This window comes from Herpailurus yagouaroundi, unplaced genomic scaffold (genome assembly GCF_014898765.1).
Source record: "Herpailurus yagouaroundi ecotype Mexico unplaced genomic scaffold, PumYag 161, whole genome shotgun sequence".
Lineage (NCBI taxonomy): Eukaryota > Metazoa > Chordata > Mammalia > Carnivora > Felidae > Herpailurus > Herpailurus yagouaroundi.
This window is the reverse complement of record NW_024412402.1, coordinates 20,693,465-20,707,592: the sequence shown is the minus strand read 5'-3', so window position 1 is coordinate 20,707,592 and position 14,128 is coordinate 20,693,465. Positions and strand designations below refer to the sequence as shown.

General features: G+C 46.0%; 1 protein-coding gene across 1 annotated transcript in view; it reads right to left on the bottom strand.

Annotated features, from left to right (window-relative positions):
* Window positions 1–2,917: 2,917 nt before the first annotated feature.
* BARX2 (BARX homeobox 2) overlaps window positions 2,918–14,128 on the bottom strand; it is a 77,834-nt gene continuing 66,623 nt past the window's right edge. The window contains exons 3-4 of the mRNA XM_040483531.1: window positions 13,576–13,660; window positions 2,918–3,939 (exon numbers count right to left, since the gene is read on the bottom strand). Of these exons, the coding sequence (XP_040339465.1) occupies window positions 3,673–3,939; window positions 13,576–13,660 (352 nt within the window). The 3' untranslated portion in view covers window positions 2,918–3,672. The remainder of the gene's footprint in view (window positions 3,940–13,575; window positions 13,661–14,128) is intronic.

Sequence of the window (14,128 nt, the reverse complement as noted above, 5' to 3'; positions counted from 1 at the left end):
GAGTCAGGCCAGGTCTGAGCCTTATGTCTCAGCCAACCTTTGTAGACTACGTAGAAGCAAATCAGAGGGTACGGTGACCCAGAACCCCAACCCATTGTTAGGTACACACACTTGGGACACTTACTGAGAGTCTAGAACCTGCTCCAGGAATCCTTGCTCTCTAACATAAAAGATGCAAGGGTTTGGGAGCAGAGGCGGTGGCTTCCGGCAGCCTCACCTTAGGTAGCCAGGAAAGCCCCCAGCCCCTCCCTGCCTAGGACGAGGCTAACTTGTGGGGCACACTGCTGCTGAACCCCACCCCCACCCCCTCCCCCCTGACAGCCCCTTGTGGCCTTGGGAGGGAGTGCTAACCTCTAAGGTCCCAGCAGGGAATCTGGCCCCTGAGCTGGTTCTCAGCATGGCTCTTGACCAGCTCTGTAACCCAGGGACAGAGATACAAGGTAACCTCTCTCTGGTTAATAGGCTTCCTATAAAACTGGAAGAAATAGCCCATTTCACAGCCTGAGGGGGCGGCATCAGCTAAAAGTGCTTGTGAAAGCATTCTCCGATGCTCAGAGACACTGAGAAGTAAGGGCCAAGGTCTCTGTGGTCTGCTTCCTTGTGTGGGCAGTTGACCTCAGCTCTCTCCCTTCCTCTGGAAATTCTCAGAAAGCATCAGGTGGCCAGACCCTAGAATAAGACCCTGAACCCTCATGGTGTCACCATCCTGCACACCGGACAAGGGAGAGAATGCTTTCGTTTAGCAAAGGCCACACGGCCTCCTAGTCACCACACCTCAGACAACTTACGGAGTTGGTTTCTGGGTACCATCACATATCTTGGGAAGTAGAGGTAATATGAAAAGACTAGAAGGAAAAGGGAAAGACGGAGGGAGAGCAGGGCTTGGTGTGGAATCAATGCCCACTCTTCTCAAGGCCCAGCCCTGACCCATCTTGGAGTCACAGGGCAAGACTACACAGAGCTGAGGCCAGAGGACAAACCCAGGGCTCCCAAGTGGAGGTGACACTGGGCTCAAGGCTTCCAAAATACCAGGAAGATCATCAGAGGTCTTAAACCCTCCACTGAAATACCTCCAACCCCTAGAAACAATACAGATGACAGGCCAAGGACTAAGGGCCTCAAGTCAGAAACAGTGCCTGTGTGGGGCACCTGGGTGGCTCGGTTAAGCTTCCAACCTCGACTCAGGTCATGATCTCGTGGTTCATGAGTTGAAGCCCCATGCCAGGAGCGCTGTGCTGACAGCTCAGAGCCTGGAGCCTGCTTTAGAGTCTGTGTCTCCCTCTCTCTCTGACCCTCCCCACTCGTGCTCTGTCTCTCTCTCTCAAAAATAAACAAGAAAAAAAATTAAAGAAACAGTGCCTCTGTGTGTGTGTGTGTGTGTGTGTGCGCACATATCTGGTGTGATGACCGTCACTACCAGACACGTCAGAAAAGGACAGTATGAGGGGCACCTGGGTGGCTCAGTCGGTTGAGCTTCCGACTTCGGCTCGGGTCACAATCTCACGGTCCGCGAGTTCGAGCCCCACGTCCAGCTCTGTGCTGACAGCTCGGAGCCTGGAGCCTGCTTCGGACTCTGTGTCTCCCTCTCTCTCTGACCCTCCCCAGCTCATGCTCTGTCTCTGTCTCAAAAATACATAAACATTAAAAAAAAAAAGAAAGAAAGAACAGTATGAGAGCCCTGGACAAGAGCCCGAAAACCACCACAGGAAAACAGCATCCAAATGAAAAGTTTTCTGGGATGGGGCTGAACAGGACAGTGCAGTTCCTTAGGAGTGAGACCAGACTGGCACAGGCCCACCCGCTTACTGTGCCCACGTGTATCCTCCGGCTCCCTGGGTCACCGCACGGTAGGCAGATCATAAAGCTGTACCTCGGGGTGGGCTAGAGGTGCAGGAGGCAGCTTTCTGCACGCACAGGGCGAGCAACCTCACACACGGCTGGGTGTGGTCTGCACAAACTGGTTCTCGGAGGCCAAATCCTTACCTCCTTTGTTCACAAGACGTAAGAAAAAGACTGCTTTCTTTTTGCTGATCTCAATAGCGAAGGGGATGAAAGCATTGCTTCGCCAAATCAAAGTCGCAGTCTCTCTCGTTGTCGGTGTTAATGGAGGGAAGCAGGCAGCCGGATTACCGAAAACAAGCAGATCGGTCCCACGTACCTTTGAAAAGAATTACGTGATTTGTTTCACAGAACAAGCAACACGTTTTGCTCCCTAGTGGAGGCCATGACTAAAAGCTGGTTTACGTTTCCCGAGCCCAGACTGACTGTGGGATGGTGAGCTGCCAGCGTGCAGGGTGGGCGCTCTGCCCAGCAGGACATCAGCAGGGAGCGTACAGGGAAATGCAGATCAAGGGGACCCCTGTGAGGTCAGGCCTCTGGGCCAGCGGGCGCGACAAAGAGATGGTCACAGTTCTTCAGCGAGTCTGGAGTCCCCTCTTTCCTGGTCTTACTGAAAGCTGGGGAATCATTTTAAATTTCGAATCGCAGAGCACATCTAGCAAGGAGCTCTCAAATCTCCTTTTGTTAAAAGTGGCGGAGCCCATCATCCAAATGATCCAATTTTAAACATCCATGTTTAAAGAAACATAAACAAGAAACCAATAAAAATGGTTACCTATGCAGGGTGGAGGTGGGGAGCAAGTCTTTTTTTTTTTGGATTTTTGAAAGAAATACATTTATCATCTCTTCAAAAAAGTAAAGGAATGTTTACAGTTGGAAGGCTACAGTGTAAAGTGGCTGATGGCTGAGCGACTCTGGCAGAAGGCGGTGGGAGGGGTGGTGGGCAGAGCCCAATCTTTTATTTGACAGCGGGGGAAATTAAAGCCCAGGGAGCCGGGCTAGCTCTCTGGGTCTTTCTTTCCAGAAGACATATTCAGAAAGGGCTAAATATACTCCCCCGAAGAAACCAAACACCCAATCCTTTTGAAAGATTTATTTTTCATTAAAAAATAAAAGTTTTCTTAACATATCTGCGTTGCAGCTTCAGGGATGGCAACTCAAAAAAGCAAGAAAAACAAGGCGTATCCGTTCTCAGGTCACCTGACCATCTTGTAATGGGTACAAAGGCACACGAGTCTTCAAACAAACTTTATTCAGAAACAAGTCTAATAATTCAGAACTCCCTTCCCCCAACTTTTCTTTGTCCGCCCTCACCAGCCCCACCGCCCCCCCCCAAAAACAACCAAAACCATTAAATTCTCTTTCAAAACTACAGAAGTTAAGTGCTGAGTCAGCAAGGAAGCCAGGCGTGCTGCCCAAGCTTCTCCATCTCTCTCTGCTTGGACGCCGGGCTGCCCAGAGGCTGGCAGGGAGAGAGCCAGAGCAGTCCTCCACCACGCCAGGTGGGGCTCGCAACATGGGCAGGCCTCTTGCACCCAGCCCCGAAGCCACCACCCCAGTGGGGGCAGGCAGTTCCAAGGCACTGTTTCCCTTCGTCAAGGGCATCCCATGGCTAAAGCAGCCTTTCAGGAACAGAAAGGCCTAAGGCAAGCCAAGTCTTCATCAAATGCTTGTGATGAAAACCACTGAGACCCGTGGGAGAGAGGGGGGCGCGGATCTCTTGTCCCCCTCCCCCCCACCGAGTTTACCAGGCTTTGGGAAGCGGCTCCCTATTCTCCCTGCCTTCTCTTTCCATTCCTCCCCATCTCCCCCTTCCCCCCAAAGAGTTTTATTTTAGCTTGATGGTGGGGGTTCCGAAGAGGCTACTGGCAACTCTCGGGGCTGGCCTGGGGGCTCTGGCATCTCTAAGGGGACATCGCATGCTTTTGCTTCCTGTGTGTCACAGAGCTCCTCCTGTCTCTGGGAGGGTGCAAGGCGCTCCTGGCTCTGGGCCTGGCTGTTCATCTTCTCTTCAGCTTCAATCTCTTCTGAGGTGGGGATGGAGTTCTTCTTGGGACGACCTTTGGGTTTTGTGGGTGCTTCCTGTCCACCTTTAAGAACCTATATGGGAAAAAAGGATGGTCATTAAATCTAATAAAGAACTTCCTCCCTCCTCTTTCCCAGTCAAGAGCATCTATACCATCCATTCCCAGCAGTGATGGCCTGGCAAAAAGGATTTTCAACTCATCACTTCTAGGGTATAAAGACATTTTCATTCGTTAAATGTTCATTACTCATTTTCCGTCAATATTACATATTTTGGCATTAAATAAAATGATCACAAACACATTTCAAAAATCCAACTTCAACAGTAAGGAAAGAAATAAAAAATTAAAATATTACTGTGATTTCTATCAAGTTGACAAGTTAAAAGAAAAAGACAGTATTTATAGCAAGCAGGAAGAGAAATACTCATACTCCAGTATGGAAGTGTAAAGGGTACAACCATCTCAAAAGGCAATCTGAGAATTCAAATCAAAAGTCTTAAAATGTGTACACTCTGACATAGAAATTCCACTTCTAGTAATTAAGCCTAAGGAAGTCATCAAAGACTGATGTAAAGATTGATCTGCAAAAAATGTTCATCAAAGAATTGGTTTTAACAGCAAAAACTGGGGGAAATATACTCTAAATTTCTGCTATATGATTGGGTAGATAATTATAGTATATCCCAAACACAGAATACTTGATAACCATTACAGTTATTATGTAGGAGAATGTTTAGTGATACGGGAAATATTATTAATATACTTTTGTGGAAAACAGGTTATACCAGCATAATCCAAACTAGAGGACAGACAACTATATACCACCTTGTTTGCAGTATCAAGATCATCAATCATTTTTAAATTTTTTTTGTATTTTCTAATTTTTTTCAAACAATGATCATATATTTCTGTAATCAGAAAAAAATGTAAGAAATATAGAATTGTATCTATAAAGAACTTATCAAACTCAACACCCAAAAGACATAATCCAGTGAAGAAATGGGCAAAAGACATGAAGAGACACTTTTCCAAAGAAGATATCCAGATGGCTAACAGACACCTGAAAATGTGCTCAGCATCACTCATCATCAGGCAAATCCATATCAAAACCACAATGAGATACTACCTCACATCTGTCAGAATGGATAAAATGAGTAAATCAGGCAACAACAGGTGTTGGCGAGGATGTGAACAAAGAGGAACCCTTTTGCACTGCTGGTGGGAATGCAAACTGGTGTGGCCACTCTGGAAAACAGGATGGAGGTTCCCCGAAAACTTAAAAATAGAGCTACCCTACGGCCCAGCAATTGCACTAGATATTTATCCAAAGGATACAGGTGCGCTGTTTCAAAGGGGCACATGCACCCCAATGTTTATAGCAGCACTATCGACAATAGCCAAAGTGTGGAAAGACAACAAATGTCCATTGACTAATGAACAGATAAAGAAGATGTGGTATATATATACAATGGAATATCACTCAGTGATCAAAAAGAATTAGATCTTGCCATTTGCAACAAATGGATGGAACTAGAATGTATTATGCTAAGCAAAGTCAGTCAGAGAAAGACAAATATCATATGATTTCATTCATATGTGGAATTTAAGATACAAAACAGATGAACATAAGGGAAGGGAAGCAAAAATAATATAAAGACAGAGAGGGAGACAAACCATAAGAGACTCTTTAAAAAAAATTTAGTATTTATTCATTTTTGAGAGAGAAAGACAGAGTGTGAGTGGGGGAGGGGCAGAGAGGGAGACGCAGAATCCAAAGCAGGCTCCAGACTCTGAGATGTCAGCACAGAGCCCAATGCAGGGCTCAAACCCATGAGCAGCAAGATCATGACCTGAGCCAAAGTTGGACGCTTAACCGACTGAGCCACACAGGTGCCCCATGAGACTCTTAAATACAGAGAACAAATTGAGGGTTACTGGAAGGGTGTTGGGTGGGGGGATGGGCTAAATGGGCAATGGGCTTTAAGGAGGGCACTTGTTGGGATGAGCACTGGGTGTTATATGTAAATGATGAATCACTAAATTCTATTCCTGAATTATTATTACCCTATTATATATGTTAACTAACTTGGATGTACATTTCAAAAACGTGTTTAAAAACAAACAAAAGGGGTGCCTGGGTGGCGCAGTCGGTTGAGCATCCCACTTCAGCCAGGTCACGATCTCGCGGTCTGTGAGTTCGAGCCCCGCGTCAGGCTCTGGGCTGATGGCTCAGAGCCTGGAGCCTGTTTTCGATTCTGTGTCTCCCTCTCTCTCTGCCCCTCCCCCGTTCATGCTCTGTCATCTCTCTGTCCCAAAAATAAATAAATATTGAAAAAAAAAAGAAACAAAAAACAAACAAACAAAAAAAAGAAATATAGAATTATAGTGTTCAAGGATGTAGTAGAGAATAGAAAGTTCTAGCTCGCTTTGAAAGCAGAATAACTAGATTAAATGCTAACTCTGTTACTTTTCTGTTTTGTCTTTGGGAGAGTTCAGAGTTCTTTAAAGACTCTGAGCCTCAGTTTCCTTATCTGCAAAACAGAGATAATAATACCTTATCTCACAGGGTGACCAACAGATAGTGTACTGGAAAGAACAAGAACTTTTTCTGAATGGCAGATTTCCTCAGTCCAGAATAGGCCTCCCACCCTCCTCATCTGGTTAACTCAGGTTAGACAGTGCTTCTCCTGGGAGCCTTCTGTGATCTCCCAAGTGGAAGTCCAACACCCTCCACCATGTGCCCTATGAGCTCTTACACTCCCTCCATGCGAGCACTTTTCATAAACCACTGTCACTGCATGTTTACTTGCCTGTCCCACCCACTCAGCCCTTGCACATAGCAGGCATTCAATAACTGGTATTGAACAACAAGCCTTTTCCTAGAGGTGAAGAAAGATATAAAGCAAGCAAAATAACAGTATCCCAAATGGCCTCTGCTGATCTCACACATTATTATCCCAGTGTGTGATGTTCGCAAGGGTACCATGACTTACGAAGGGGTAACTCTAAAAATATTTATGTGTTACTTTAGAACATAACAGACAGTCCTTCCACTGGCTCTGTACTCTGGTGTGGTTTAGTTGTTGATTTTCTCAGCAGCTAGTGAGAAGGGCTTCAGGAGTACCTGGATTAGCACAGATAATTAGGAGGGAACTATATTTTTGCTGCTTACATAACTAGCTTAATCTTACCTTCCGTAGTTGAACAGAGGCTCCTTGAAGGTGAATCCTACATCTATCCCTTGCGTCAGGCTCTAGGCAAGCAACTTCTAACTACATCTCTGCAGTCACTAAATACTTACTCTTTCCTTTGAGAGGAGCACAGGATCTCCAGTGCCAAATTGTAAGAATGAATGAATTCAATAAACCATAGGTTCTTTTTTTAAAACAGCTTTACTGAGATATAATTCACATACCATACACTTCATCCATTCATATCGACAATTCTGTGATTTTTAGTACAGTCAGAATTGTACAGCTATCACCAGAATCCAATTTTAGAACATTTTCATTGCCCCCCAAAAGAAACCCCACACTCGTTAACAGTCATTCTGTATTTCTCCCCAGCCCCTGCTCCCCAACCCTAGGCAACCACTGATCTTGATTCTGTTTCCACAAATTTGCCTACTCTGGACATTTCGTATGAATTAGGTTATACAACATGTCATCCTTTGTGACTGGCTTCTTTTCAGTCAGCATAATGTTTTCAAGGGTCATCCATGTTGTAGCATATATCGATATTTCAATTCCGTTTTATGGCCAACTAATATAGACTGTATGGATATGCCACATTCCATCTGCCCATGCGTCAATTGATCGGCACCTGGGTTGCTTCTACCCTTTGGCTGCTGTGAACAGTGCTGCCATGAAGATGGGTATAGAAGTATCTGTTCAGTTCTTTTGGGTACATACCTACAAATGGAATTGCTGGTCATAGGGTCACTACACTTTTTTGACGAGCTTCCAGACCTGTTTTCTAAAGCAGTGGCACCATGCCAATCAGCAGTATATGAAGGTTCCAGTTCTCCATATGCTCACCAATACTTGATATTCTATCTTTGTGGTTATAGCCATGCCGGTGGGTAGGAAGTGGTCTCCCGTGTAAGTTGCACTTCCCTGATGACTAACGACGTTTGGCATCTTTCCCTGTGCTTATGGGCCAGCTCTGTGTCTTCTTTAGAAGAAGAATCCTTTGCCCATTTGAAAATCTGGTTGTCTTTTTAGTACTGAGTTGTAATAGCTTTTTATACATTCTGGATACAGGTCCATTATCAGATACAAGATTTGCAAATGCATTCTCCCATTCTGTGTATTGTCTTTTTGCTTTCTTGAGGATGTCCTTTACAGCACAAAGGTTTTTAATGTTGATGAAGCCCAGTTTATTTTCTCTTTTGTTGCTTGTGCTTCTAGTGTGCTAAGCGGGTTTTGCCAAATCCAAGGCTGTGCATACTTACTCTTAAATTTTCTTCCAAGAGTTTTACAGTCTTAGCTTTTACATTTAGGTCTGGGGTTCACTTTATTTTTTGTATATGGCACGAGGAAACCCATTAGCTCTCAGTAAACACCTCCTTCTAGCCAGGAATCTGCTTGGCCACTGTACTTTCCATGCAAACAGCAAACACAGAGATATAAAGGGGACCTCTAACAAGGGATACATGCTGACAGAATCCACCTCTGGGGAGAAGGCGTCCCTATATATTCCTTTTCACATAAGTCAGCATCTGATTTTTAATTCAGTCTGAGTGTAGGCTGTTGAAAGCACCCAGATGTGCCAAGATGGAATTGACATGTTGAAAGCAGCTCCACTTGGTATAAAAGAGGTTATACAAAATTAAGTTGCCCCATATAGTAATCAAGTTATAAAAGGGCAGGTCTAAGGAAGCCACCTAATTGGCAAAAGAAAGTCCAGCCCAGCAATTAGAGAACACCACCTACACAGCTTGGATAGACCCCACCTGGCTGTTTTCCTACCGCATGAAAAAAAATAATAATAAAAACAATCAGACCATTTTCTAAATGGAATAAAACATTCCAGCACAAGCAGTAATTAGGAGATAACTACCCTCTTGGCTGCTTCCCGCACTCAACCTCTGGCCCCCTGCCTCCCAGCACACCTGAGATGTGCCATTATCTCACAACCGCCCCACTCCAGGAGCTGCACATTCTCATGCACCCTGTGGCCCTCCTCCCCAGATCCCTCCTTCCCAATGACTCCTAAAGCCAGTTTAGTTCCCTCGGTTGGGAGAGTCCGACAACCCACTGCTCTCGAGGTCATATGCCTCTCGGAAAAACAGCTTGCACACCATCTACGTCTATTAGCTGTGCCTGCTGCCAGTCTGCCTCAGAAGTCTAAAACTAGAGTTTTACAACTGTTTTTCAAATGTTCTGTTGCTGAAGATGTCAGGACAGGCCTCTCTTCCCTTCCCGAGGCGCTTGGGTCAGGGACAGGCAGTCTGACAGCACAGCTGTAATGTCAATGCAGGGAGGAACCCTCTACCTCCTCCATTACTCAGACAGGAAACCGAGCAGGCAGAAGTGGTTTGTCGTGGTCAAAGAGCAAGCCGAGGGCAGGGCTGGGATTTGAACACAAAACCCTGCCCATTTGAATCTAACGCTCATTGTGCATAATGTACGAAGGATACCTAAAATGTGCCGCTGTTATTTTTCTTTCCTTTTTTTTTTTTTTTTTAAGGTTTATTTATTTTTGAGAGAGAGCAAGAGCACAAGCAGGGGAGGGGCAGAGAGAGAGAAGACTGGACTGAAGGGGGCTTTGCGCTGACAGCAGCGAACCCAATGCGGGGCTTGACCTCACGAATTGCGGGATCACAACCTGAGCCAAAGTTGGACGCCCAACCAACTGAGCCAACCACTGAGCAGCCCTGTGCTCCTGTTATTTCTAATATTCATCTGCAGTTATGTAGTCTCCCAGCAGACCCTCGGCCACGGACTCATTAACCGGGGTGCTTTTTGCTCCTTTTTCTCTGTCTTCATTTGCAGCTCTCTGGAGCAGTGAGAGTGCTAAACTGATGAGTGTTCCCAAGCAGTGAGAGGCAAGTTCAGATTCTCCAGCATGAATCTCTTCCCAGCACTCTGTTCAGCAGCCTTTCTGTCCTAAAGGCCCAGTGGTGCCTCAAGCAGGGCTCCAAACACGAAGACACTGACTGGGAGACGACCCAGCAAGTGCTCAGTGAGAAAGAACAAACAGCCAGGATCGCTCTCATCCAAAAGAAACATTCAGCTGGAAATTTCAGCTTGTGTCTCCTGGCCTCCGAAAGCATGGATAGGTAAATGAGGAGGATGAGGAGGAGGGTGGCAGCTAAATTTCTCAGCTGCATACTATGCAGCAGGCATGGTGGTAAGAGCTTTACAGGGATTAGCTCAGTCAACACCACAACCCTATAAGGTACATGTATATTAGGCATTGTACTAACGAGGAAACAGGCGCACAGAGGTTAAGTAACCTGCTCAAGATTACATAGACAGTAACTGGTAGCATTGTGTGGAATTGTTGCCTATTCTGGAGACTTGCTGATGATGGTACATGGTCTGTGGCCCACCCAATTCTGTGACCGGGGCAGGAAGGTGGTGAATACATTTGGATCCTCTCACAGAACAGAACTGCGTGTTAGAGCTGAAAGAGATCACTGAATAATGAGGCACTTTCAGCCTGTTGCAAAACATTCTGGGTCCTCCTGGAACTAAAGCCAAAGAGAAATGGAGTGGAGGGTGAGCGTCCCATCTAATGTGCAAGATTAAATTTACCCAACCTGCTATAGCTTACAAATGCTGACCGGTAAAAACTAGTCAGAGATGCTATCTGGCCTCTGGCAGCACTATCGTTGGCCGCCGTGTGAATAACTCAGAATCAAGTGCTAATCTTTTTCCAGTTCCAATTAGGTTACTAGCCTTGAGACATCTTTATTACCCAATTAGCTTTTTCTTTTTCTCCCAGTACTTGAAGAGATAGCCTTGAAAGAGTTTTACCAGGAAAACATGAGGCAATCAGGCTCAGGCCCCCAACAATGGCTCGCTGTTCTGGGGGAGTCATAACTCAGACCCACAAACTGAGCAACGACCCTCTCTCTCCTTTTAGCTCTGGCCATTCTGAAGTAGTTCAAGTGCTCCAAGGATTTCTGCCCATGACGCTTTTCCCACCTTTGCTTGTCCCACTTCTATTCACCCACTAAAACCAACGTGAAGCCCTCCCTTCTCTATCCTGATTCTGAACCCAGTAAATCCCCCTGTTGCCCTGATCACTCTGAATGATTACTAGTTTTACAGGTCGGTCTCCTCCTCCTTGACTGAGTATCTAGCTCTAATTTTATTCTGGAACGGATGGGTTCATGACCTACCTTTGCATCTCCATTGCCTGGTGCTCCAATATATGCTCAATAAATAACTGGTGAATGGAGAGCTTGGCGCTCTTGCTTCCTAAAGGGACCTGAATGTGGTGGGCCTGTGGCACGCTGAGGTTCAATCTGCTCACTTACTTCCATCTTGCCTTATACGACATGGATAACCAGCTCACACTGTGCCTGTAGCACAGTGGCGGGTGACCGGCAAGTGACGTCGGAGGCAAAGGCACACGCTCGTCCCACGGGCATCGGGCGGTGCTGGCAGGGATGGCGAGCTGTCAATTCATTAATCGTCTGACTCACGAAGAGATTGCTGATAACCGATTTCAACAATGCCTCTGCCGCTCAGGAGACATTGATGTCGACGATGATGATTGACGGAGGAAGGAGGTGGGTGGCAGACTTGCCCAAAATCAGTCAGGGAGGGACAGGCATGGGAACTTGGCCCAGGGTTTCTAACTCCCAGATCTGGTTCTTTCTGAGATCAGTCCCCCAGGAGGTTTCCGCCATCGTTTTCACGTGTGTGTTAGCATTCTCGAGGTGTTGCGATGAACACTATTTAACTGAATCCCATTTATCCGGCACCTTCTCCCGGCACCCTTCTCACATACCTGTCCTCTGAACTCTTGTGGGCTTATACACCGCCCAGTAATTATAACTTATCATCATGTGCTCCCTGGCTGCTTCCTGGACCTCGATTCCCCAGCTAGATCATAAATGCCATGAAGGCAGGCTTACATCTTATTTCGTTACTTCCCATAATGCCTAGGACAAGGCATGGCTCACAAGAGAGGCTAACACACGTGCTGATTCACCCAGCGTATGTGTGTTTTGTACACGCAAGTGACATCTAGGCCTCGCCTCGCAAGCACTCCGCGAGCCACACGGCCTCCACCTTCATGAACATCCCTTCCACTCAGGCTCAGGCCTTCCCAGAGGAAATGATGAGATTTGCCTAGGAATTTCCTTCCGGGAAGATAAATGCTGCCTTGTTGGCTTTTTTTTTTTTTTTTAATGTTTCCCATTAATATTAATTTACAACGTATTTATTTTTCTCATTGTTAGCAGTCAACAGCAAGAACTAAAGTTTTCAGAAAAAATTACTGGACAAAAACACAAAAAATGAGACAATGTCTCACTATCTATTAGCTATTAAAAATATCTATCAGCTTACCTGTTTTCCTGAAAACTAGGGGATGGAGAATTACCTTAGCTATTCTCCAATAGCTAAGGTAATATTCTCCAGTGATTGTATAAAAAAAAAAAAATTCAGATTCTAGCCTTTGAAATGCCAGAGAAGATGGCGCATGACCAGATGGGTTAGCAAAATAGAATGTAAACCAAGCAGGCCTGGACCCCCTGGTCCATGCGAGACAAGAAAGGACCAGTAGGATTCAGTGAGGATTGACAAAGGACCAGGTGCCAGGTTTCTGAGGATTACAATTCTGAGGTTTCTGAGTATTCCTGGTCCCTAAAGAAAATAGGCTGCTTCCCAGCCTCTTTTCCCAGCTCACCTCTGTTCTCTGGGCTTTGACCTTTTCCCCTTGCAGTTTACAAAACTGGAAACGAAACACTCAACTACTTGGGAAGTTTGGATTTAACACATCTTTCAAACTGTTTTTTTTTTTTTTAAAGGAAGTTGAGTTCCTCAAAATATAAGAGATGTAGATTTTTTTTTTGGGGGGGGGGGTTGTTTAGAGAGATGTTTCTGTTCATCAGTCCATTGAAAAACCAAAGATGGAATGAGGCATTAGCTAGGTGGTAGAGCAGTATTAGGGACCCCGTAGTCCTTATATCAAGTGCATCAGAGGAAGCTGGGAGCTTGTTAGCACATGCATTCCCAGCCTTGTCACAGATCTCTGCAGTCAGGGTGTTGGGAAGCTCCTGGAGTTCTACGTTTTTGCCTGCAACCCAGGTTACTCTGATACCCACTAAAGTTTGAGAATCACTGCATTACAGGACACAGAGCTACAGGAACAACAGATGGGTCCTATATGTCATTATAAACAAAGAGTACTGACTTCTATTTTAAGCTACTGGTGGGAGGGGGAAGGAAGTTCTTTGAAAAGGCTAGCAGGTGGGGTTAAAACTAGCAACTGAGAAGCTTGTGGGCTTTCTTTTATTTCTAAGGAAACTGTGAAAAAGAATCTCCTTCTGGTCAGGAAATCCAGGTCAGGAGGAATGACTTATCTGACTGTTCAAACTGCCTCCCCCCACAGCCAGCATCATGATAGGAATCACACTCTCTGGAACCCAAACCACCAAATGGTCCTTCCTGCCTCCTTACCAGCCCTGTAGTAAGAATTTTTCCCATCATGATGGGCACACGGTGAGACTCACTCTCTTCTTTCTTACCATTTTCTTCCACTTCATCCTGCGGTTCTGATACCAAGTCTTCACCTGCAGTTGAGTGAGTCCCAGAGACTGGGCCAAGTCCAACCTAGAAGGCATGAGATACAGAGGAAGGATGAGGAAGGAGGGAAAGGGCAGTAGAGATGGGGTCCTTTGACCAACTCTGGCACTGCTATCAATGCGTGAACGTCCCCCATTAAACCAGTTCTTCCCCCCAAAACTATACTTTCCAAGAATCTCATGGATAAAACTCTGGAACCTAGAAAACAGTTGCCCACACCCACAGATACCTAGGGCAATCATCCTGGAAACATTCACTGTCTACACTGGACCCAAAGAGGATTTCTCAGCCTTGACTGCAAAGTCCTCTTTCTGACCTGACAGAGTCTTTACTGGGATCCTACACAAAATAAGGGCTCTGACCCCCAAATCCATACTGGAAAGGAAAAGTTAAGACCTATCATCCTTGTCAAAATCCTGCTCATCATCCCAGATCTGGCTCAAGCCACTCGGGGGGGGGGGGGGGGGGGGGGGGGGGGGGGGGGGGGGGGGGGGG